The following is a 21,696-nucleotide window of genomic DNA, read 5'->3' on the forward strand; positions in this document are numbered from 1 at the left end:
GCTGGAGTGAAGTGGCTTGATCTTGGCTCACTGCAACCTCATCCCCCGGTTTCAAGTGATTCTCTTGCCTCAGCCTCCCAAGTAGCTGGGATTATAGGCGCCCGCCACCACACCCGGTTAATATTTGTATTTTTAGTAGAGACGGGGTTTCACCACTTTGGCCAGGCTGGTCTCGAACTCCTAACCTCAGGTAATCTGCCTACCTCGGCCTCCTAAAGTGCTGGGATTACAGGTGTGAGCCACCCCGCCCAGCTTGATTAAAAGATTTATATGGAAGTGCAATGGACCTAGAATAGGCAAGGAAATTGTAAGGGAAAAAGTGTTTGAAGATTTACTCTACCAAAGAGCAAGACTTACCATAAAGCTAGTCTAATTAAGCAGGTGTTATTGATGCAGTGATAGAAAAATAGGCCAATTGAATAGAAAGTTCAGAAAGAATCCTGCACGTATAATTCAATATAGTACAGAAAATATGCAGCAATGTAATTCAGTGGGAGAAAGGATGATTTTTTTTTTTTTTTTTTTTTTTTTTTGGGAGTTTCACCATGTTGGCCAGGATGGTCTGGACCTTTGACCTTGTGTTCCCCTGCCTCGGCCTCCAAATCGGGATTACAACTGTGGATAATTTTTTTTTTTTCAATGAATAATGCTGGGTCAATTGGATATCTATGTAGGAAAAACATGAACCTTGATTCCCTACCACATATCATACACAAATTTTTTTTTTGAGGTGGAGTCTTGCTCTGTGGCCCAGGCTGGAGTGTAGTGACACTATCTTGGCTCGCTGCAACATCTGCCTCCCAAGTTCAAGCAATTCTCCTGCTTCAGCCTCCTGAGTAGCTGGGATTACAGGCGCATGCCGCTACGCTCGGCTAATTTTTGAATTTTTAGTAGAGATGGGGTTTCACCATGTTGGACCAGGCTGGTCTTGAACACCTGACCTCAGGTGAATCGCCCGCCTCGGCCTCCCAAAGTGCTGGGATTACAGGCGTGAGCCACTGCACCTGGCCCAACAAAATTTACTTATAGGTGTGAGCCACTGCACTTGGCCTAAAATCATTTTTAGTTATAAAAATAATGCTAGGTCATGGTAAAAAAATTGAGTGTAGAACCTACAAAATGAAACCGGTAATACTCTTCCGCCTCCTGCCAGCTCCACTAGTCCCACTCCCAGAGGGTATATATAGACCTTATGAATCTTGCTTTTTAAAGTAAAGTTTTAAGTGGAAATTTTTTAAAAAGTTCCAATCACTTGGAAAATATTCATAAGCAAATATTTCAGTGCTATTTTTACTGTTTCTTAGATTTCTGCACCTAATGAATTTGACGTCATGTTTAAACTGGAAGTCCCCAGAATTCAACTAGAAGAATATTCCAACACTGGTGCATATTACTTTGTGAAATTTAAAAGAAATCCGAAAGAAAATCCTCTGTGTCAGTTTTTAGAAGGTGAAATATTATCAGCTTCTAAGATGCTGTCAAAGTTTAGGAAAATCATTAAGGAAGAAATTAACAACATTAAAGGTAAGATATTTGCCTTTTGATTCTTAAAGGTTTAATTATACCTAGTAATTGCCAATGTACACTCCCCTTCTCATGTTTCTTGACCTCTCTGCAGTAAGAAAAAGTGCAGTAGAGAGGTCAAGAAACATCAGTAGAGGAGTGTACACTGGCAATTACTTATAATTACAAGATTATAAAGTACAGAAGGGTAGAGGTCTTCATCTATTTGTTCACTAATGAATCCTAAACAACTAGAACACCTACACATTAGATAATCAATGAATATTGATTAAATTAAGTGATTGATTAAATTAGATTAAATAATCAACAAATATTGATTAAATTGATGGATAAATGAATCTATACTCTCTGCCTAGGTATTTCATCCATTCCCAATGCCACCTATGTGACGATGACTCCCAAATGTTTATTTGCAGCCCAAATGTATCCTTTGCACTCCAAACCTATATCCAGCTACATACTTAACCCATCCACTTTGATGTTGATGTACCACAGGAATCTATAACCAAACATATCCAAAGCCAATAAACATAACTTAATTCATATACCAAACTATGTTTTGCTTCAGTCCTTCCCATCTCAGAAAATGGCACAATCAATCCACCCAGACGCACCATCCAGAAACCTGGGAACTATCTTAATTTAATCCTCTCTCTTACCCCCTACGCTTAATCCAGATGCAAGTGCTGCTACAGCTTGGACCTGTCTGCTGCTTCAATCCCAGCACCCTACTCCCACCCAATCTAAGCTGCAACCATCTTTTACTTGAACTATTACATCATTTTCCTTTCTAATCTTCCTGTTTGCCTTCTTACAGTATCTGTCCTTAGAAGCCAGAGTAAATGTTTAAAAATACAAAGCCAGTCATTACTCTCTGATGAAAACCTGGCTTCTCAATGATCAGATAATAAAATCTGGTGCCGGGCACGGTGGCTCACACCTGTAATTCCAGCACTTTGGGAGGCTGAGGTGGGTGGATCACCTGAGGTCAGGAGTTTGAGACCAGCCTGGCCAACATGGAGAAACTCCATCTCTACTAAAAATACAAAAATTAGCCGGGTGTGGTGATGCATGTCTGTAATCCCAGCTACTTGGGAGGCTGAGGCAGGAGAATTGCTTGAACCTGGGAGGCAGAGGTTGTAGTAAGCCGAGATCGGGCCATTGCACTCCAGCCTGAGTGACAAGAGCGAAACTCCATCTCAAAATAAAAATAAACTAAAATAAAATCTGGCCAGGCGCAGTGGATCACACCTGTAATCCCAGCACTTTGGGAAGCTGAGGTAGGTGTATCACAAGGTCAGGAGTTCAAGACCAGCCTGGCTAAGATGGTGAAACCCCATCTATACTAAAAATACAAAAATTAGCCAGGCGTGGTGGTGGGTGCCTGTAATCCCAGCTACTCGGGAGGCTGAGGCAGGAGAATCGCTTGAACCCGGGAGGTAGAGGTTGCAGTGAGCTGAGATCATGCCACTGCACTCCAGCCTGGGCGACACAGCAAGACTCCATCTCAAAAATAAAATAAAATCTAAACTCCTTTTCAGGGTCTACAAGTCAGTACAGAATCTGGTCCCTGGCTGCCTCTTCAGCTTCATTTCATGTCACTTCATCTTTTCCGCAAGAGCCTCTTTTTGTTCCTAGATCTTTCCAAGCTCTTTTTTTCTGCCTCAGGGCTTGGCTCCACCACCCCATTCCACCCTAATTGCTATCACTTTTCCCAGTTTATTCCCTTCAGAGCACTCACTGCAATTTGTGTTGTATGTTATTACACTATTAGATTACGAGCTTTATCTTGCAAGCACAGACATACAATTAATAACAAATGGAAAAAATGGAAAAAATCTTGTAAGCACAGATATACAATTAATAACAAATGGAAAAAAATGATTATCTTGTATACTAGAAAGTAGTAAGTGCTGTTGTGAAGAAGTATAGCAAAGTGAGAGGGATCAGGAATGTGGGAGATGGAGGTGGGGGGGAAGTTGCAATGTTAAGTAGAGTGGTAAGAAGAGAATTCCATTAGAATTTGGGAAGAGCTGGGCATGGTGGCTCACGCCTGTAATCCCAGCACTTTGGGAGGCCGAGGCGGGTGGATCACGAGGTCAGGAGTTCAAGACCAGCCTGGCCAAGATGGTGAAACCCCGTCTCGACTAAAAATACAAAAAATTAGCCGGGTGTGGTGGTGGGTGCCTGTAATCCCAGCTACTTGGGAGGTTGAGGCAGAGAATTGCTTGAGCTCAGGAGGTGGATGTTGCAGTGAGCTGAGACCGTGCCACTGCACTCCAGCCTGGGCGACACAGTGAGACCCTGTCTTAAAAAAAAAAAAAAAAAAGTTTGGGAAGAAGAGAATGAGCAAAAGGAGACTATGAGTGTTTTGTAGAAGGAGCAGTCAGTGTTTGGAATGCTACTGACATACAGAAATCCAATGGATTTGTTCTTTGGTCTTGTGGGGTTGACAAGAGAAATGTCAGTGGGGTGATGGACACGGAGTGAAAAGGCAGGGTTGTAGTGGAGATATCATGTGTAGGTCACTCTAGAAAGTTCTGTCTGGGCTGACTGTGGTGTCTCAGCACTTTGGGAGGCCAAGGCAGAAGGATCGCTTGAGCCCAGGAGTTCAAGACCAGCCTGGGCAACAAAGTGAGAGTCCATCTCTAAAAAAAATATTTTAGGCCGGGCATGGTGGCTCACGCCAGTAATTCCAGCACTTTGGGAGGCCGAGGTGGGCGGATCACAAGGTCAGCAGTTCAAGACCAGCCTGGCCAAGATTATGAAATCCCGTCTCTACTAAAAATAGAAAAATTAGCCAGGTGTGGTGGCACACGCCTGTAATCCTAGCTACTCAGAAGTTGAGGCGAGAGAATTGCTTGAGCCTGGGAGATAGAGGTTGCAGTGAACTGAGATTGCGCCACTGCACTCCAGCCTGGGCAACAGAGCAAGACTGTCTCAGACAAAAAAAAAAGAAAAAAGAAAAAAATTTGTTTTAATTAGCCAGGAGTGGTGGCATGTGCCTGTGGTCCCAGCTACATACGATGCTGAGGCAAGAAGATTGCTGGAACCTAGGAGGTTGAGGCTGCAGTGAGCCATGTTCACGCTACTGCACTCCAGCCTGGGTGACAGAACGGGACCCTGTCTCAAAAAAAAAAAAAAAAAAACTTTGGGCTGGAAGGAAGCAGAAAGATGGGTGAGTATGGAGAGGAGGAAGATGTGGGGTGAAAGGAGAGGTATACCCTGTAACCCTTTGTATGAATTTCAGAATAATCTAGCAGGGAGGGAGAGATGGCTGATGTAGGAGAGGAAATAGTTGAAGAGCATGGTACTTGAGAAGTTGAGAAGGAAGGGATCCACGGACTATGGGCAGAGGTGGCCTTCGAAAGGTAGATGGAGGGCCAGGCACAGTGGCTCACACCTGTAACCCCAGCACTTTGGGAGGCCAAGGCGGGCAGATCATTTGAGCTCAAGAGTTCAAGACCAGCCTGGCCAACGTGGTGAAACCCCGTCTCTACTAAAAATACAAAAATTAGCCAGGTGTGGTGGTGCATGCCTGTAATCCCAGCTACTCAGGAGGTTGAGGCAGAAGAATCACTTGAAGCTGGGAGGTGGAGTTTGCAGTGAGCCGATATCACACCACTGCACTCCATCCAGCCTGGGCTACAGAGCGAGACTTTGTCTCAAAAAAAGTAAGGTAGATGGACACTTACTTCCTCAGTGGTAACAGGAGAGGTGGCCAGGTTTGGGTAACAGGTGGCCAGGTTTGCAGATTTTTCTAGCATTTTATCCTTTGTGCTCTACTTCCTCACTGTGGAAGTCTTATCTGAGAGTAGCAGTCTTTACTGCTTATAAACCCCCAACTCCCAAAGCCATCTAAATTTCTGACCATAGCCACCCACCCAGCAGCCATCTCCACTTGAGTGTCCCACAGGTATCTAGAGCTCATTGTATCTCATGAAGTTCAGCTTGGCCTAATCTTTCTTCTTCCTGCTTATTCTATTTTGGGGAATGGAACCAACATCAGCCATTTCCTAGGCCGAGATCCTGGGATGGCATCCCAAGGCTCCTACTTTCCTCCTCACATCGTAGACTCAACTCATGACCAGTTATGTTGATTTGAACTTTTCTAGTTGCTCTCATTTCTTCCCCGTGTCTTGATGCTCACTGCCTCTGTGCTGCCATGGCACCCAGCCTCTGTGCCGGGCTGTTGCTGTGGTCTTTTTGCTGCCTGTCTCTTCCCTCTTGCCCATCTGGCCTCTTTTCTAGGCTTCCCTCCATTCTGCCATCTATAATTTGTAATGAAAATTTAACCAGGCGTGGTGGCACATGCCTGTAATCCCAGCTACTCAGGAAGCTGAGGCAGGAGGATCGCTTGAACCCAGGAGGCAGAAGTTGCGGTGAGCCGAGATCATGCCACTACACTCCAGCCTGCGCAACAAGACAACAAGAGTGAAACTCTGTCTCAAAAAAAAAAAAAAAAGAAAAAGAAGAAAAGAAAATTTAATCACAACACTCTTAAACCTCAAAGTCTACAGAGACCCCTTCATCATATATGCCCCACACCATCTTGACAATGCCTCCCAATGGGAGATATCAGTAATTATTGTGTGGTTTTTTTTTTTTTTTCCTTTTTTGAGACAGAGTCTTAATCTGTCGCCCAGGCTGGAGTGCAGTGGTGTGATCTCGGCTCACTGCAACCTTCATCTCCTGGGTTCAAGCGATTCTCATGCCTCAGCCTCCCGAGTAGCTGGGATTACAGGCATTCGCCACCACGCCTGGCTAACTTTTGTATTTTTAGTAGAGATGGGGTTCCACCATGTTGGCCAGGCTGGTCTCGAACTCCTGACCTCAAGTGATCCGCCTGTCTTGGCCTCCCAAAGTGCTGCGATTACCGGCGTGAGCCATCACGCCCAGCCAATATTGGTTCAGTAAAACACTTTGCCTTTTAGAGCCAGTTTCTGTTTTACCACTGATGTTTACTTTATACTTAGCACACCAGAGATCTTCAATTATAGTTACATTATTTCCCTTGTATTTCCAGAGAATATTGGATTAATAAATACTTTCTTTTCTTTTATATGTTCAACCAGATACAGATGTCATCCTGAAGAGGAAAAGAGGAGGGAGCCCTGCTGTAACACTTCTTATTAGTGAAAAAATATCTGTGGATATAACCCTGGCTTTGGAATCAAAGAGTAGTAGCTGGCCTGCTAGCACCCAAGAAGGCCTGCCCATTAAAGACTGGCTTTCAGGAAAAGTTAGGACGCAACTAAGACTAAAGCCATTTTACCTTGTACCCAAGCATGCAAAGGAAGGAAATGGTTTCCAAGGTATTTTAAATATTAAAGTTAACTTAAAGACGTAAAAGAGTTGTTAATGTTATATGTTCAGGCAGTATAAGATCAACAGCCAACCAATGCTGTTGTCATTTCAAGAGCCATCAGGCAAAATAGGTTATAAGATGGGAGTCTGGTGACAGAATTGAAAAGGGCAAAATTGTAGTATTAATATCAAATACTCAGCTTTAAAATGTCTAGCAATCCATATTTGAATTTTATCTTTTTTTTTTCTTTCGGTAAAGAAAAGCAGTATTGGCCTTGGAGTCAGACTGCCCTGGTTCTGAATCCTGAGGCTCCTACTAGTGGTGTGAATTCGAGCTAGTTATGATGCTTTCTAAACCCATTTGCTCATCTGTACACTGTGTTAACCAAAACTACTTGAAAAATTCTGGAAAGATAAAATGTGCATGCAGTTCTGTGGCCAATTCTGTTCATGCCAGTTATATGTTATTACATGTTAATATTATCATTAGAGTCTAGACTGTCATTCTCAGCCCTGGTTCCCTCTTTCCTTCATCTTCCCATTCCACTGCTCCTATGCAGCGTGTCTCAGCCTCACAAATCAGGATGGGTTTTCAGGCTGTGCTCTTAGGTAAAATTCAACTTCCAAGAACCAGACTGAGTTGATCTACAGCTAAAACTTTATAATGGTGATATTTTTGAAGGTAGAAGGAAGTAACTTTTTTTTCTTTCTTTTTTTTTTTTTTTTCTGAGACAGAGTTTTGCCCTTGTTGCCCAGGCTGAAGTGCAGTGGCACAATCTCAGCTTGCTGCAACCTCCGCCTCCCGGGTTAAAGCGATTCTCCTGCCCCATCCTCCCGAGTAGCTGGGACTACAGGTGCGTGCCACCACGCGAGGCTAATTTTTGTATTTTTAGTAGAGACAGGGTTTCACTATGTTGGCCGGGATGGTCTCCATCTCTTGACCTCGTGATCCACCCACCTCAGCCTCCCAAAGTGCTGGGATTACAGGCGTGAGCCACTGCGCCTGGCCATGGTTAGGGAGTTCTTTGCATTCTTCCATTAAAATGAAAGAAAGTGAAGGCTGGTGCTGGATGCTTAGCTTCACCTCTGCTTTCTGTTATCCTTGGCTGTTCTGCATCTCCCATCATTCCAGATTATGTATAATTAGGCAAAACTCTTGCTTCTGTGTACGTGTGTGAGTGTATGTGAACAGAGGGACTTAACAATGAAAATACTTGTACTAGATTGGAGACACTTATAACACCTGCTGTATCTTTTCTTTCTCTAAACATTCTACTAGAAATTCCCTGGTCTCACAAGCTATATTTTTAAAAATATTATGTTTTTGTTTTATTTATTTTTATTTGTTTATTTTTGAGACAGAGTCTCGCTGTGTCGCCCAGGCTGGAGTGCAGTGGTGCAATCTTGGCTCACTGCAACCTCCACCTCCTGGGTTCAAACGATTCTCCCACTTCAGCATCTCAAGTAGCTGGGACTACAGGTGTGTGCCACCATGCCCAGCTAATTTTTTGTATTTTTAGTAGAGACTGAGTTTCACCATATTGGCCAGGCTGATCTCAAACTCCCAACTTCAGGTGATCCACCATCTCCATCTCCCAAAGATTACAGGCATGAGCCACCGTGCCTGGCCTTGTTTCTATTGATTTTTGATTAAAAATTTTAAATTTTAAAAATCGACCTGTTTCAAAATAATATCAGTTTTATTACCAAGGATATAATTTATTTAAAAAACAGTTTATGATTTACTTGCAGTTTTTTTGTTCTTAAGATAAAAGGACAGTCAAAATATCAGGTTTTTAACCCACTCAAAAAAATGTTCAGCTAGGCACAGTGGCCCGTGCCTATAGTCTCAGCTACCCAGGAAGTTGAGGCGGGAGGATTGCTTGAGCCCAGGGGTTCAGGGCTGTAGTGAGCTATGATCATGCCACTGCACTCCATCCTGGGTAACATAGCAAGACGTCCTCTATATCCCGCCTGCCAAAAAAAAAATGTCTCTGGACAGTTTAACTCAACATAGGTAAATTAACTTGTTTCATTATGTTATCTGTTTTTAGATACTGGTTTTTAAATTTTGATTTGTTTCATAAATTTTTTTTTTTTTTTTTTTTTTTTTTTGAGACAGAGTCTCGCTCTGTCGCCCAGGCTGGAGTGCAGTGGCGCAATCTCCGCTCACTGCAAGCTCCACCTCCCGGGTTCATGCCATTCTCCTGCCTCGGCCTCTCCAAGTAACTGGGACTACAGGTGCCCGCCACCACGCCCAGCTAATTTTTTGTATTTTTAGTAGAGACGAGGTTTCACCGTGGTCTCGATCTCCTGACCTCGTGATCCGCCCGCCTCGACCTCCCAAAGTGCTGGGATTACAAGCGTGAGCCACCGTGCCCGGCCTGTTTCATAAATTTATAAAGCATATACGTGGTTCCAAAGTCAAAGCTATGGAAAAAGGTACAGTTAGAGAAACATCTTCTGTTCATGTCCTCTCCACACTCTTCTCTCCTTCCCTGATTAGAAACCTTTTTAATTGTTTTTAGTTTACCCTTCCATGTTTTATTTTTTATTTTATTTATTTATTTTTTTTGGAGACAGAGTCTCACTCTCTTGCCCAGGCTGGAGTGCAGTGGGGCGATCTTGGCTCACTGCAGCCTTTGTCTCCCAGGTTCAAGTGATTCTCCTGCCTCAGCCTCCCGGAATAGATGGGATTACAGGTGTGCGCCACCACGCCTGGCTAATTTTTGTGTTTTTAGTAGAGATGAGGTTTCACGACACTGGCCAGGCTGGTCTTGAACTCCCGACCTCAGGTGGTCCACCCACCTTGGCCTCCCAAAGTATTGGGATTACAGGCGTGAGCCACCGCTCCTGGCCTTCCATGTTTTAAAAGTGTAAGTAAATATATTCTCTCTCTCACTCATGTAATGGCTCAAACCTATAATCCCAGTACTTTGGGAGGCTGAAGCGGGTGGATCATTTGAGCTCAGGAGTTCAAGACCAGCGTGGGCAACATGGTGAAAGCCTGTCTCTACTAAAAATACAAAAATTAGCCAGGCGTGGTGGTGCATGCCTGTAGTCCCAACTATTCAAGAGGCTGATGTCGGGGGATCACTTGAGCGCTGGAGGTTGAGGCTGCAGTGAGCCAAGATGGTGCCACTGCACTCCAGCCTGGGTGACAGAGTGAGACCCTGTCTCAAAAACAAAGAAAAAGGTGTGCTTTTTATTTTAAAAAGGGGATGGCATATAAATGTGTATATAGTATATAATATAAATTATATACAATGTTTTATATTATATGACATATTTCATATAAATTATACATAATATATTACATGTAAATATTTATGTAAATATATTCATATAAATATTTATATTCAATATATATTTTTAAGATAAAGAAATCAGGTAAAAACTAAGGAAATCTGGATAAAGTATAGACTTTAGTTAACAATAATGTACCAATATTGGTTTATTGTACCAATGTATTTTATGAATATGAGATGTTAATAATAGGGAAATGGGGGTGCAGGCATGTGCTTATAGTCCTAGTTTCCTCAGCCTTTGGGAGGCTGAGGCAGGAGGATCATTGAGCCCAGGAGTTAGGGTTGTTCTTCTTGGAGCCGAACTCCTGGGTTCAAGTGATCCTCCCATCTCAGTCTCCCACCTCCCAAGTAGCTGAGACTACAGGTGCATGACACTGTAATCAGTGGACATGTTTTCAAGTGGGTTTAAAACTTGGTGTTTTGACTGTCCTTTTATCTTAAGGACAAAAAACTGCAAAAAAATTATAAGCTGTTTTTTATAAGTGTATTATTGGTAATAATACTGGTATTACTTTGAAAAAGGTAGATTAAACATATAAATATTAGATAATATACTAATTTATATACATATAAAATATATTTGTATGCCACCCCCTTTTTAAATAAAAGGTACACCTTTTTTTTTTTTTTTTTTAAAGTAGACACAGGGTCTTGCTATGTTGCCCAGGCTGGTCTCAAACTCCTGGCCTCAAGCAGTCCTCCCACTTTGGCCTCCTAAAGTGCTGGGATTATAGGCATGAGCCATCATGGCCAGGCCATATGTTTTTCTTTTTAATTTTATTAATTTGGTTTATTTTTTAATTTTATAGAAGCCCTGCTCTCAGATATAACACTTTTTTTTCTTTTAATTTAACAAGATATTTTCGATCTCACTCCATACCTCTATGTAGAGAGAACACCCATTCCTTTTTAAAGTCTATTTTTACAGCTGGTCAAAGAGTAAATCGTTATGTAATATTGCTAGGCATTTCCCAGATCTCCATAGGCATCATTCCAATTTGCTTTTCCACAGCCATGTATCAGAGTTCCTGTTTCACTCGCAACCTCACTGCCTTGTTAAACTTTTTGCCAATTGAAATTCTTGCCAGTAGTCCAAAAAGTGAGAAATGATATCTCAGTGTAGTTTATTTAAAAATAAACTTTTCATTTTAGCATAGTTTTATATTTACAGAAAAATTGTGAAGATAGTACAGAGAGTTCCCGTATAACCCCATACCCATTCCCCTGGGTTTTTTTGTGGAGGAGTTAGTAGGGCAGAGTTTCACTATGTTGCCCATGCTGGTCTCGAACTGAGCTCAATGATCCTCCCGCCTCACCTTATCAAGTAACTGGGACTACAGACATGTGCCACTGCAGCACCCCCATTTTCCTATTATTAATATCCCACATTAATACATTTAATAATTAATAAACCAATATTGATACATTATTGGTAGCTAAGGGCTATATCTGCTGGGCACAGTGGGTCTTGCCTGTAATCCCAGCACTTTGGGAGGCCGAGGTGGGCAGATCACCTGAAATCAAGAGTTCGAAACCACCCTGGCCAACATGGCAAAACCCCATCTCTACTAAAAAAATACAAAAATTAGCCAGGCGTGGTGGCATGTGCCTTAGTCCCAGCTATTCGGGAGGCTGAGGCAGGAGAATCACTTGAACTCAGTGGGTGCAGTTGCAGTGAGCCGAGATCATGCCACTGCACTCTAGTCTAGGTGACACAGCGAGACTCCATTTAAAAAAAAAAAAAATTCTATACTTTATCCAGATTTCCTTAGTTTTTCTTAATGTCCTTTTACTGTTCCAAGATCCCATTTAGGATACCATATTGCATTTAGTTGTCATGTCTCCTTAAGCTACTCTTGACTGTGACAGTTTTTTGGTTTTAACAGTTTTGAGGCGTACTAGTTAGGCATTTTGTAGAATGTCCTTTACTTGAGATTTGTTTATTATGTTTCTTATGATTAGATCAGAGTTATTGGTTTGGGGGAGGAAGGTCACAGAGGCAAAGTGCCATCCTTATCACATTTTATCAAGGGTACGTGCCACCTTTCTTTACAGTCATATACAGCTGAGCCTCAGGATTGGCTCCAGGGTACCCTGCAGACACCAAAGTCCACAGATGCTCAAATCCCTTACTTAAAATGATGTAATACAGTTGGCCCTCCGTGTCTGTGGGTTTCAATTCATGGTTGGTTGAATTCTCAGATGTGAACCCTCAGATACAGAGGGCCAACCGTATTGTGTAGCTATCCCTGAACTCTTTATTCTGTCCCATTAAAATCTTTGTCTGTCTTTGTACCATGTTGTTGTACATAATGTAGCTTTATAATTAGTCTCAATATCTTTTAGGGCAAGTTCTACCACTTTGTTTTTCTTCAAGGGTGTCTGAGAGAGTCTTGACCCTTTGCATTCTCATATAAATTTTGAAATCAGCTTGTCAGATTCCACAAAATATTTTTTGGAATTTTGATTGACATAATGTTGAATCTATAGATAAATTTGGGGCCAGGACTGATGACTTATGCCTGTAATTCCAGCACTTCAGAAGGCTGAGGAAGGAGAGTTGCTTGAGGTGAGGAGTTCAAGACCATCTTGGACAACACTGTGTAAAAACTCTAGCCAGGCGTGGTGGCTCACGCCTGTAATCCCAGCACCTTAGGAGGCCGAGGTGGGTGGATTACGAGGTCAAGAGATCGAGACCATCCTGGCCAACATGGTAAAACCCCATCTCTACTAAAAATACAAAAGTTAGCTGGGCATGGTGGCACATGCCTGTAGTCCTAGCTACTTGGGAGGCTGAGGCAGGAGAATCACTTGAACCCGGGAGGCAGAGGTTACAGTGAGCCGAGATCGCGCCATTGCACTCCAGCCTGGTGACAGAGAGAGACTCCGTCTCAAAAAAAATTAAAAAAAAAACAAAACTCTCTATAAAAGTTTTTATAGAGAGTTGTGAGTCTTCATCTCTATAAAAACTTTTTAAAAAATTAGCCAGGCATGGTGGTGTGCACTCGTAGCTTGTAGTCTTAGTTATGCAAGAGAATCACTTAAGCTCAGGAGTTCGAGGTTACAGTGAGCTATGATCTTGTCACTGCACTCCAGCCTGGGCAACAGAACAAGACACTGTCTGTATTAAAAAAAAAATAAACATGGGAGAGAGTTGATATGTTAACAGTATTGAGTCTCCCAAACCACTTATTTAGATCTCCTCTAATACTTCCCAGCTTCACTCATTAGCATTTTCTCTGCAGTGGTTTTGTATATCTTTTTTTAATTTATTCATAGGTAATTGATCTATTTTTAAACTATTTATTTATTTATTTATTTTGAGATGGAATCTCGCTCTGTCACCCAGGCTGGAGTGCGGTGGTGCGATCTCGGCTCACTGCACCCTCCACCTCCTGGGTTCAAGCGATTCTCCTGCCTCAGCCTCCTGAGTAGCTGGGATTATAGGTGTCCACCACCGTGCCTGGCTAATTTTTGTATTTTTGGTAGAGATAGGGTTTCACCATGTTGTCCAGGCTGCTCTCAAACTCCTGACCTCAGGCAATCTGCTCACCTCGGCCTCCCAAAGTGCTGGGATGACAGGTGTGAGCCACTGCGCCTGGCCAAAACCTTTTATTATGAAAATTTTAAACCAGTACCAAGGGAGACTGGGCCGGGATTGGTGGCTCATGCCTGTAATACCAGCATTTTGGGAGGCTGAGGTGGGTGGATCACTTCAGCCCAGGACTTCAAGCCTGGGCCACGTGACAAAACCCTGTCTCTTCAAAAAATACAAAATAAATTAGCTGGGTGTGGTAATATGCATCTGTTGTCCCAGCTATTTGGGGGGCTGAGGTAAGATAATCACTTGAGCCTAGGAGGTAGAGGCTTCTGTGAGCCGAGATCATGTCACTGCGCTCCAGCCTGGATGACAAAGTGAAACCTTGTCTTAAAAAAATAATAAATGACTGGGAGCGGTGGCTCACACCTATAATCCAAGCACTTTGGGAGGCCAAGGCGGGTGGATCACCTGAGGTCAGGAGTGCGAGACCAGCCTGGCCAACATGGTGAAACCCCATCTCTACTAAAAATACAAAATTAGCCAGGCATGGTGGCGCATGCCTGTAATCCCAGCTACTGGGGAGGCTGAGGCAGAAGAATCACTTGAACCTGGAAGACAGAGGTTGCAGTGAGCTGAGATGGCGTCACTGCACTCCAGCTTGGGCAACAGAGCGAGACTCAATCTCAAAAAATAAATAAATAAATAAAAATAAATGCATAAACAAATAATAATTTTCTTATATTGGCTAGGCACAGTGGCTCACAGCTGTAATTCCAGCACTTTGGGAGGTGGGAGGATTGCTGGAGCCCAGGAGTTTGAGATCAGCCTGGGCAAGGTGGAGAGACCCCATCTCCACAAAAAAAAAATCCAAAAATTAGCCAGCCACGGTGATGTATGCTCTGGTCCCGCTATTAGAAAGGCTGACATGAGAAGACTGCTTGAGGCTGGGAAGTCGAGGTTTCAGTGAGCTGTGTTCACGCACTCCAGCCTGGGTGATAGAGGGACATCTTGTCTCAAAAAAAGAAAGAAAAAAGTAATAATTCCCTAATATCAAACACCTATTCAGTATTAAAATTTCCACTTGTCTTGTAAGTGTCATACTTTTTTTGTATGTTTGGATCAGCCTGTTTGGATCAGGATTCAAATAAGGTTCATACATTGTGACTGACCAATATGTCTGTTAAATGTCTGTTAAATTTCTTTTAACTCATAACTTCCTCTTTCATAACTTTTTTATTCCTTGAATAAAATTTACTCAATTTTCTCATTGAAGAAACAGGTTATTTTTCCTGTAGAGTTTCCCAAAGAGAGGATTTTGTAGAGTGCATTCTAGAAGTGTCGTTTAGCATGTTCTGCTTTCATCCATATTTCTTTTCGTTGTTGTTGTTGTTTTGTTTTTTTGAGAGGGAGTTTTGCTCTTGTTGCCCAGGCTGGAGTGCAATCACCCGATCTCGGCTCACTGCAACCTCTGCCTCCCAGGTTTAAATGATTCTCTTGCCTTAGCCTCCAGAGTAGCTGGGATTACAGGCTTGTGCCACCATGCCCGGCTAAATGTTTGTATTTTTAGTAGAAATGGGGTTTCACCATGTTGGTCTGGCTGGTCTCGAACTCCTGACCTCAGGTGATCCGCCGCCTCAGCCTCCCAAAGTGCTGGGATTACAGGAGTGAGCCACTGCACCTGGCGTCATCCATATTTCATTAGCAGTTAGATCTAGAAGGTAATTGCTAGGTGTTTTTTTTGTTTGTTTTTTGTTTTTTTGTTTTTTGAGACTGAGTCTCACTCTGTCATCCAGGCTGGAGAGCAATGGCATGATCTTGGCCACTGCAACCTCTGCCTCCTGAATTCAAGCGATTCCCCTGCCTCAGCCTCCTGAGTAGCTGGGATTACAGGCATGTGCCACCACGCCAGGATAATTTTTTTTGCATTTTTAGTAGAGATGGGGTTTCTCCATGTTGGTCAGGCTGGTCTCGAACTCCCGACCTCAGGTGATCCACCCTCCTCGGCCTCCCAAAGTGCTGGGATTACAGGCGTGAGCCCCCATGCCAGCCCCAGAATATTTTCATGAGGGAAACCACTTGAATATTGTTTAGATATGGATGCTTTGGGTAAAGTGCTTTTTTGTTTTTCTTTTTGAAATTCAGAAGAAACATGGCGGCTATCCTTCTCTCACATCGAAAAGGAAATTTTGAACAATCATGGAGAAACTAAAACGTGCTGTGAAAACAAAAAAGTGAAATGTTGCAGGTAACAGCCTTATTTTGTTAAATGACAGATTATCTATGGTATGCTTAATTATTTGTTGACTCCACACCTCAGACCTGAAGAGCTGAGCTGGGTTGGGTCTGTGGGGCAGGGCAGGATTGGGTTGAGCTGGGGAGAATGTGAGTATGAAACCAGAGAAGCTAGATCCAAAGGCCCAAGGAAAGGGTGTTGTTAGAAGGCAAGGCCAGGGAATAGTAGTTCTGAACCCTGGATCAGATGAATGTGTCTTTGTATAGATGTATTAGTAGGACAGAGTGAGAGGGTATGAGAACTAGCCATGACAATTTGATAGGTCTTAGTATTCTGCTTGTTTAAAAGTAATGGATATTAATGCCATATAATTGGAGGAGGCCAAAGGGTCGATCTTATTAGATACTGGGCTTGCTTTGGGATAGTTGGGTTGTGTTGACGGCTAGGGATTGATTGGCCAAACTGAAAACAACACTAAGTGAGTAATTTTTTTTTGAGACAGACTTTCACTCTGTCACCCAGACTGGAGTACAGTGGCACAATCACGGCTCACCACAGCCTCGATCTCCTGGGCTCAAGCAATCATCCTACCTCAGACCCCCAAGTAGCTGAGAATACAGGTGCATGCCACCATGCTCGGCTAATTTAAAAAAAAATTTTGTAGAGGGCCTGTTGGCTCACACCTGTAATCCCAGCCTAGCAACATGGTGAGACCCCGCCTCCATAAAAAATTTAAAAATTAGCTGGGCATGGTGACTGGTGCCTGTGGTCCCAGCTACTTGGAAGGCTGAGGTAGGAGAATGGCTTGAGGCCAGAAAATCAAGGCTGCAGTGAGCCATGATCGTGCCACTGCACTGCAACCTGGGTGACATAGTGACACCCTGTCTCAAAAAAAATTTTTTTTATTGGTAGAGATGGTGGTCTCCCTTTGTTGCCCAGGCAGGCTGGTCACCAACTCCTGGGTTCAAGTAATCTTCCCGCCTTGGCCTCTCAAAGTCTTGGAAGTACAGGGATGAGACACTGCACCCCACCATTTTTTTTGTGATGGCATACACACCATAAAGAACTAAGATTGAAAAGGAATTGTTCATTTGAGTTTCTAAAGTTGGCCAGTATTGGCCAGGCATGGTGGCTCACGCCTGTAATCCCAGCACTTTGGGAGGCTGGGGCAGGTATCACCTGAGGTCAGGAATTCGAGACCAGCCTGGCCTACGTGGCAAAACCCTGTCTCTACTAAAAATACAAAAATTAGCTGGGCGCAGTGGCGCGTGCCTGTAATCCCCGCTGCTCAGGAGGCTGAGGCAAGAGAATCACCTGAACCCGGGAGACAGAGGTTGCAATAAGCTGAGATCACGCCACTGCACTCCAGCCTGGGCAACAGAGCAAGACTCCATCTTAAATAAATAAATAAATAAATAAATAAATAAATAAATAAAGTAAGTTGGCCAGTATAAAGATCACAAAAGTTAAAAAGTCAAAACAAAAATGTCCAACATGCAGGCACAGAGGTTCTTTAAGATCTCATATGCAGGCTTTGAAGCAAGCATTAAGAAAACTATATTGTTGGCCAGGCACAGTGGCTCACACCTGTAATCCCAGCACTTTGGGAGGCCGAGGCAGGTAGATCACCTGAGGTCAGGAGTTCAAGACCAGCCTGGCCAAATTATGAAACCCCATCTCTACAAAAATGCAAAAATTAGCCGGGCGAGGTGGCATGCACCTGTAATCCCAGCTACTTAGGAGGTTGAGGCAGGAGAATTGCTTGAACCCAGTAGGCAGAGGTTGCGGTAAGCTGAGATCACACCACTGCACTCCAGCCTGGGCAACAGAGCGAGACTCCGTCTCAAAAAAAAAAAAAAAAAGAAAAAAAGAAAAAAATATTGTTGGTAAGGCTAAATAGTTTCATAAATAGTACATTTTGTCAACTACTAAATAACAGATGAGATGGCAGATTATCTATGGTACTCTTAATAATGTAAATAATTCTGTGATACAATCAGTGGATTTTAAAAAAGAAAAAAATTATATTAAACTTGCAGTTCAATAAAGTAAAATAATTTTATAACAAAACAAGATTTTGGATCGCTTGAGGGGGGTGAGGGGAGGGTCAGAGGTTGCAGTGAGCTGAGATTGTATCATTGCACCCCAGCCTGGGTGACAGAGACCCTGTCTCAAAAAAAAAAAAAAAAAATAGTATAAATATCTGTTAGCTTTATGCAGTTGAGGAAATTGATAGAATATATTTAAGCTAAGAATGGGAAAGAGAGGGAAAAAATGTGTTTTTGAAACTTCAAACCATATATTTGAAAACATAATCAGATTTTAGTGTGACTGTTGTATTTATGTTATTTATTTTATTTTATTTTATTTTATTTTATTTTATTTTATTTTAAGATGGAGTCTCACTTGTTGCCCAGGCTGGAGTGCAGTGGCACGATCTTGGCTCACTGCAGCCTCCGCCTCCTGGGTTCAAGTGATTCTCCTGCCTCAGCCTCCCGAGTAGCTGGGATTATAGGTGCACGCCACCACGCCTGGCTAATTTTTGTATTTTTAGTAGAGATGGGGTTTCAGCATACTGGCCAGGCTGATCTCGAACTCTTAACCTCGTGATCCACCTGCCTAGGCCTCCCAAAGTGCTGGGATTACAGGCATGAGCCACCGCACCCGACTTTTTTGTTTTTGTTTTTGTTTTCGTTTTGTGAGGGAGTTTCGTTCTTGTTGCCCAGGCTGGAGTGCAATGATGCGATCTTGGCTCACTGCAACCTCCGCCTCCTGGCTTCAAGCGTTTCTCGTGCTTCTCAGCCTCCAGAGTAGCTGAGATTACAGGCGTGCGCCACCATGCCCAGCTAATTTTGTGTTTTTAGTAGAGACAGAGTTTCACCATATTAGTCAGGCTGGTCTCAAACTCCTGATCTTAGGTGATCCCCCCACCTCAGCCTCCCAAAGTGCTGGGATTACAGGTGTGTGTCACCACGCCCGGCCTATATTTATGTTATTATATATCTTTATTGTTCATGTTTTTGCTATGAGATGCCTAAAATCCTTTGTTGAATGTAAATAAGTAAAAATAAGTATTTTCCTTTTTTATTCAACAGGAAAGATTGTTTAAAACTAATGAAATACCTTTTAGAACAGCTGAAAGAAAGGTTTAAAGACAAAAAACATCTGGATAAATTCTCTTCTTATCATGTGAAAACTGCCTTCTTTCATGTATGTACCGAGAACCCTCAAGACAGTCAGTGGGCCCCCAAAGACCTGGGCCTCTGCTTTGATAAATGCGTGATATACTTTCTTCAGTGCCTCAGGACAGAACAACTTGGGAATTATTTTATTCCTGGATTCAATCTATTCTCTAGCAACTTAATTGACAAAAGAAGTAAAGAATTTCTGTCAAAGCAAATTGAATATGAAAGAAACAATGAGTATCCAGTTTTTGGTGAATTTTGACATTGTATTTTTAGAAAGATCTAAGAACTAGGGTCACCCTAAATCCTGGAGAATACAAGAAAAATTTAAAAAGAGGCCAGGCGCTGTGGCTCACACCTGTAATCCCAGCACTTTGGAGGCCGAGGCAGGCGGATCACTTGAGGTCAGGAGTTTGAGACCAGCCTGACCAACATGGTGAAACTCCATCTCTGCATGCCTGTAATCCCAGCTACTTGGGAGGCTTAGACATGAGAATCACTTGAACCTGGGAGGTGGAGGTTGCAGTGAGTCAAGATGGCACCACTGCACTCCATCCTGGGTGACAGAGCAAGACTCCCTCTCAAAAAATAAATAAATAAATAAGAAAAAAAAATTAGGAAATTATTAAAATAATTTTTTTAAAAAGCAACAAAATAAAAAATTAGTGACTGTAATAATTGTAATGTTTGAAATTTGTCACAGAAATAATTGACTAAAACGAATGTAAATAATTATTCAGTTTTCAGTTTGTTATAATAAACTCTACTCAGTATAAAGGATTGAGTATCCTAGGAAAAAGATTAGTCAAGGAATAAGAAGCAAAAGGAGTATTTGAAATCTTTTTTTTTTTTTTTTTTTTGAGACGGAGTCTCGCTCTGTCACCCAGGCTGGAGTGCAGTGGCGCGATCTCGGCTCACTGCAAGCTCCGCCTCCTGGGTTCACGCCGTTCTCCTGCCTCAGCCTCTCCGAGTAGCTGGGACTACAGGCACCCGCCACCACGCCCGGCTAATTTTTTGTATTTTTAGTAGAGACGGGGTTTCACCATGGTCTCGATCTCCTGACCTCGTGATCCGCCCGCCTCGGCCTCCCAGTGCCTGGGATTACAGGCATGAGCCACCGCGCCCAGCCGGGAGTATTTGAAATCTAAAAACATTACCATGTTTGCTTTATGATACAGGCAAATAAAGAAATAAATGACATTTTCAGATTGGAATAGAAAAAGATAAAATACATATCACCTTAATTAAATTCATCAAGTACTTACTGAAAAACAGCTCTCCACCGTGCCTGGCCAGGAAATACATAATCTTTTTTTTTTTTTTTTTTTTTTTTTGAGATGGAGTCTTGCTCCGTCGCCCAGGCTGGAGTCCAGCGGCGCGATCTCGGCTCACTGCAAGCTCTGCTTCCCGGGTTCACGTCATTCTCCTGCCTCAGCCTTCCGAGTAGCTGGGACTACAGGCGCCTGCTACCACGCCTGGCTAATTTTTTTGTATTTTTAGTAGAGACTGGGTTTCACCATGTTAGCCAGGATGGTCTCGATCTCCTGACCTTGTGATCCGCCCGCCTCAACCTCCCAAAGTGCTGGGATTACAGGCATGAGCCACCGTGCCCGGCTGAAATACATAATCTTTTTTTTTTTTTTTTTGAGACGCAGTCTTGCTCTGTCGCCCAGGCTGGAGTGCAATGGCGCAATCTCCGCTCACTGCAAACTCCACCTCCCGGGTTCTTGCCATTCTCCTGCCTCAGCCTCCCGAGTAGCTGGGACTACAGGCACCCGCCACCACACCTGGCTAATTTTTTGTATTTTTAGTAAAGACGGGGTTTCGCCATGTTACCCAGGGTGGTCTCGATCTCCTTACCTTGTGATCCGCCCACCTTGGCCTCCCAAAGTGCTGGGATTACAGGCGTGAGCCACCGCGCCCGGCTGAAATACATAATCTTAAAAGAAAACATAAGATACTTTATTTTAATATATCTGACTAAATGTAAAACCTAACTTATTTTCTGTTATCTGTTTATTTTTATTTTCAGTAACACTTTTTTTATTTTTAGGTAGCATTCAGCCTAGAGGCAACTGCTGTTTGTTAAATTTTTCCTATTCATATATTTTGCACATTTTCTTATGGGTTAGTTTTCTTCTCATTGTTTTGGGAAGTTCTTAATATATTTGGGGTACTTATCTTTCATTTGTTGTCTGTGTAATAAATAACTTCTGCCATGTGGGTTGTCTGCACCTTTTTTGGTGTCTTTTAGTAAACAAGGTTTTTTGTTTTGTATTGTTTTGTTTATTGTAAAGATTTTTAACTTTTAATGGAGTTGATTTTTTTTCTCATTCAAGCCTTTGAGAATAAATTGGAGTTGAATTTTTTATGGTTTTTGCTTTATACATCTTGTTTAACAACCTACTACGTTTGAACATACTAAGAGAAACATTAGACATTTGAAGAGTTTTGGGGACAATTAATGATAAATAGACCGCTATGCAAATATAATAATCTAAGCAATTTTTTTTTTTTTTTTTGAGACAGAGTCTCGCTCTGTCGCCCAGGCTGGAGTGCAGTGGCACGATCTTGGTTCACTGCAACCTCCGACTTCTG

General features: G+C 42.6%; 1 protein-coding gene across 1 annotated transcript in view; it reads left to right on the forward strand.

The window, feature by feature from the left end:
• The window catches only part of CGAS (cyclic GMP-AMP synthase), a 38,801-nt gene extending 18,394 nt beyond the window's left edge, over window positions 1-20,407 (forward strand). The window contains exons 4-7 of the mRNA XM_032153160.2: window positions 1,305-1,524; window positions 6,600-6,839; window positions 15,823-15,925; window positions 19,009-20,407. Of these exons, the coding sequence (XP_032009051.2) occupies window positions 1,305-1,524; window positions 6,600-6,839; window positions 15,823-15,925; window positions 19,009-19,360 (915 nt within the window). The 3' untranslated portion in view covers window positions 19,361-20,407. The remainder of the gene's footprint in view (window positions 1-1,304; window positions 1,525-6,599; window positions 6,840-15,822; window positions 15,926-19,008) is intronic.
• Window positions 20,408-21,696: the final 1,289 nt, after the last annotated feature.

This window comes from Hylobates moloch, unplaced genomic scaffold, assembly GCF_009828535.3.
Source record: "Hylobates moloch isolate HMO894 unplaced genomic scaffold, HMol_V3 SCAFFOLD_2, whole genome shotgun sequence".
Classification (NCBI taxonomy): Eukaryota; Metazoa; Chordata; class Mammalia; order Primates; family Hylobatidae; genus Hylobates; species Hylobates moloch.